The sequence below is a fragment of the Notothenia coriiceps genome, unplaced genomic scaffold, assembly GCF_000735185.1.
Source record: "Notothenia coriiceps isolate Sejong01 unplaced genomic scaffold, NC01 NC01_scaffold00027602, whole genome shotgun sequence".
Classification (NCBI taxonomy): domain Eukaryota; kingdom Metazoa; phylum Chordata; class Actinopteri; order Perciformes; family Nototheniidae; genus Notothenia; species Notothenia coriiceps.
This window is the reverse complement of record NW_011360303.1, coordinates 1-2,416: the sequence shown is the minus strand read 5'-3', so window position 1 is coordinate 2,416 and position 2,416 is coordinate 1. Positions and strand designations below refer to the sequence as shown.

The 2,416-nt window shown below is 39.0% G+C and overlaps 1 protein-coding gene across 1 annotated transcript; it reads right to left on the bottom strand.

The window, feature by feature from the left end:
* Positions 1-800: 800 nt before the first annotated feature.
* LOC104957718 (rhotekin-like) lies at positions 801-1,837 on the bottom strand (the record flags this gene model as incomplete). The annotated part of the gene is made up of 5 exons (XM_010785372.1): positions 801-949; positions 1,033-1,139; positions 1,244-1,338; positions 1,460-1,598; positions 1,754-1,837. Coding segments are annotated over 5 exons (566 nt in total), but the record flags the coding sequence as incomplete, so codon positions are not given.
* Between the last annotated feature and the right edge of the window lie 579 nt (positions 1,838-2,416).

Sequence of the window (2,416 nt, the reverse complement as noted above, 5' to 3'; positions counted from 1 at the left end):
ATAATCATGAAGGTGGAATCTAACTATATCGATGATAATATTTATTGTATCCATGGGTAGAAACATGTTTTTTTCTGCTGTAAAGTTAAACTCATATTTCTCGCATCAAATGACATCAAAACGCATTTTAATAGCCAAACTAACCTTAAAATAGGCATTTTCCACCGAGAATAAAACGAATGTTCGGCCATGTTTTTTTTTTCTGCAGGGAGAAATTTGAAGATCACGTGACATAGACGCCAGCCATTGGAATGAATGGTGAAAAAAAACGTAGGTATCCTATAATTTCAGAGGCGTTTTTGTAGAAATACTACGTCCCAAGTTGTGGACCAACATAGTTATTACACGTTTTTTTATGAGACTGGGTTGGATAAACATCTAAAACATGTCAACAAATAGACGTTCTTTTGGCCTGTGTTGTAGTTTATGTTCATCTTACTCTGAAATGTAACTGCTGACTGCAGCTGTCAGATGTATTAGAATAGTGAAGTACATTTTTATTATTGTTGTGTGTAATAAGGTGTACATCGAAAAAAAGTGACAAACTGTCTCGAGATTTGAATTATGATTTTAGTATTGGGGTATTATTTATTTTGGGATTAACTGACATTTTTGTCATAAACAATATAATTTGTTTAGACAGATATAAACCATTCCACAACATATTTACATTTCTGAAGTCTCACCAGCTGGTTTTCTCTTCTAGGATGTTTTTCATTTATTCACCAGGGGACTCATTGCATTTTATTGTAATTAATATGGATAAAACGATAAATAAATCCATCTATATGTTCATTAGAATTGTTCATTAAGAACCAACCTGAGTGATGGGGATTTCAAGTAATGGCTTGTCCTCAGACTCCATGTCTTCTTGACTCTGATAGCAGAGAAGATTTTGCCCCCTGAGGACACTAAAGCCATTTCCCCAGCAATTAAGGTCTTCTCCAAGCTGAAAGATCAGAAAGTGATTTTATACAGTGGATATTAAAGTGATATCATATTAAAAGAATGACACTATGAAAATTAAATCACCTTAACCTTGAGTTGGCCACTTATGATTGGCTGAATCATGCACAGAGGCTGAGCAACCAGGCGGCAACACATACTGCCGTACAGAGGCAACCAGAATGGATCATCCTCTGGGAAAACAGAGATGAACTTAAGGAGTAAGGGGAACAGAGAGGGGGGGACAGGAGAGGAAACAAGAAGAGGAAACAAGAAGAACATGGGGACGACTTCTCACCTGTTGCTACTAGTGACAAATCATGGGTCTTGAAACCTTCCTGGACATGCTCAAGAGTCAGTGTTGCATGAGCCAGCAGGTTAAACTTAGGCCCCCTTAGGACAGAACGCAATGAGCAAACTCAAATTGACACTTTGAATGTGTGAGGGAGAATTGTCATCCTCACAGTGTGGAAAGGTCAGGGGATAAAGGCGGTGACACACTTCCAGCTCCTACATTTCCTCCTTAAACGGCTGCAGACTCAAACGCAGCACGGATCTTTTTCCCAGAGGAGCGTCCCACAGACCCCCCAGGCGGCTCAATCTCCTGGGTCCTAGAGCCCCGGGGGAGAAGTCCTCCACAGCAGAACTGCTTTACAGCTCAACACGGAGCTGGAACCCGGGACCTGCTTCGTGGCTGCTCACACACATTTATATAGGGACAAATTAAATGTATTTTAAACTGGATTTGAATAAAACTGAACCTCTAAGAAACAACACTTACAATATGAGTATCAAAAAAGATGTCAGTCAGTCCTATCAACTATCACCACATCTGTGTCATGAATCTCTGTGCCACACTGCAGCAGACAGAAAACAGCACAGCGCTGGAGCTCTGCAAGTAAGAGTATAAAAACAGCTAATTATTATTAAGGTTTTAATATATATTTATTAGCCCCTAAAATCCTGTAAGGCATGGGTGTCCAAACTTTTTCACCGATGGCTATACAGAAAAACATACAAAGTGCTGGGCCTCGTAAGTTAAGTTATAAGCAGAGGCGTCAATTGGGTATGGCAAGGTATGGCAGCTGCCACACCTTGGCTCCAGGGGAAAATGTAAATGTTCGTTTTAAAAAAATAAATTTATGGAATTACTCTGTGTCAATTTGTATTGATTATTCTATTATTTAATACATATAAATTAAATACAAATGAAAATCAGAACAACACAATCGATTTCTCTAGTCTAGATATTATCTTTCCCAATACTTATCGTAACGTATCCCCCCTCCCTATCTTGAAATGTGGTATCTCCTGACGAGAAGCCGCCGGAGGTCAGAGCGGGTCATGTTATCGCGGTTTTTTTTATTTTTCGGCTAAGCTAATTAACTAAAATGAAAAGAAAGCAAAGAACTTTAGAATCTTTTTTTATCAAAAAAAAGGCAGGTGAAGGTGATGGCTCCAATGTTGCCCC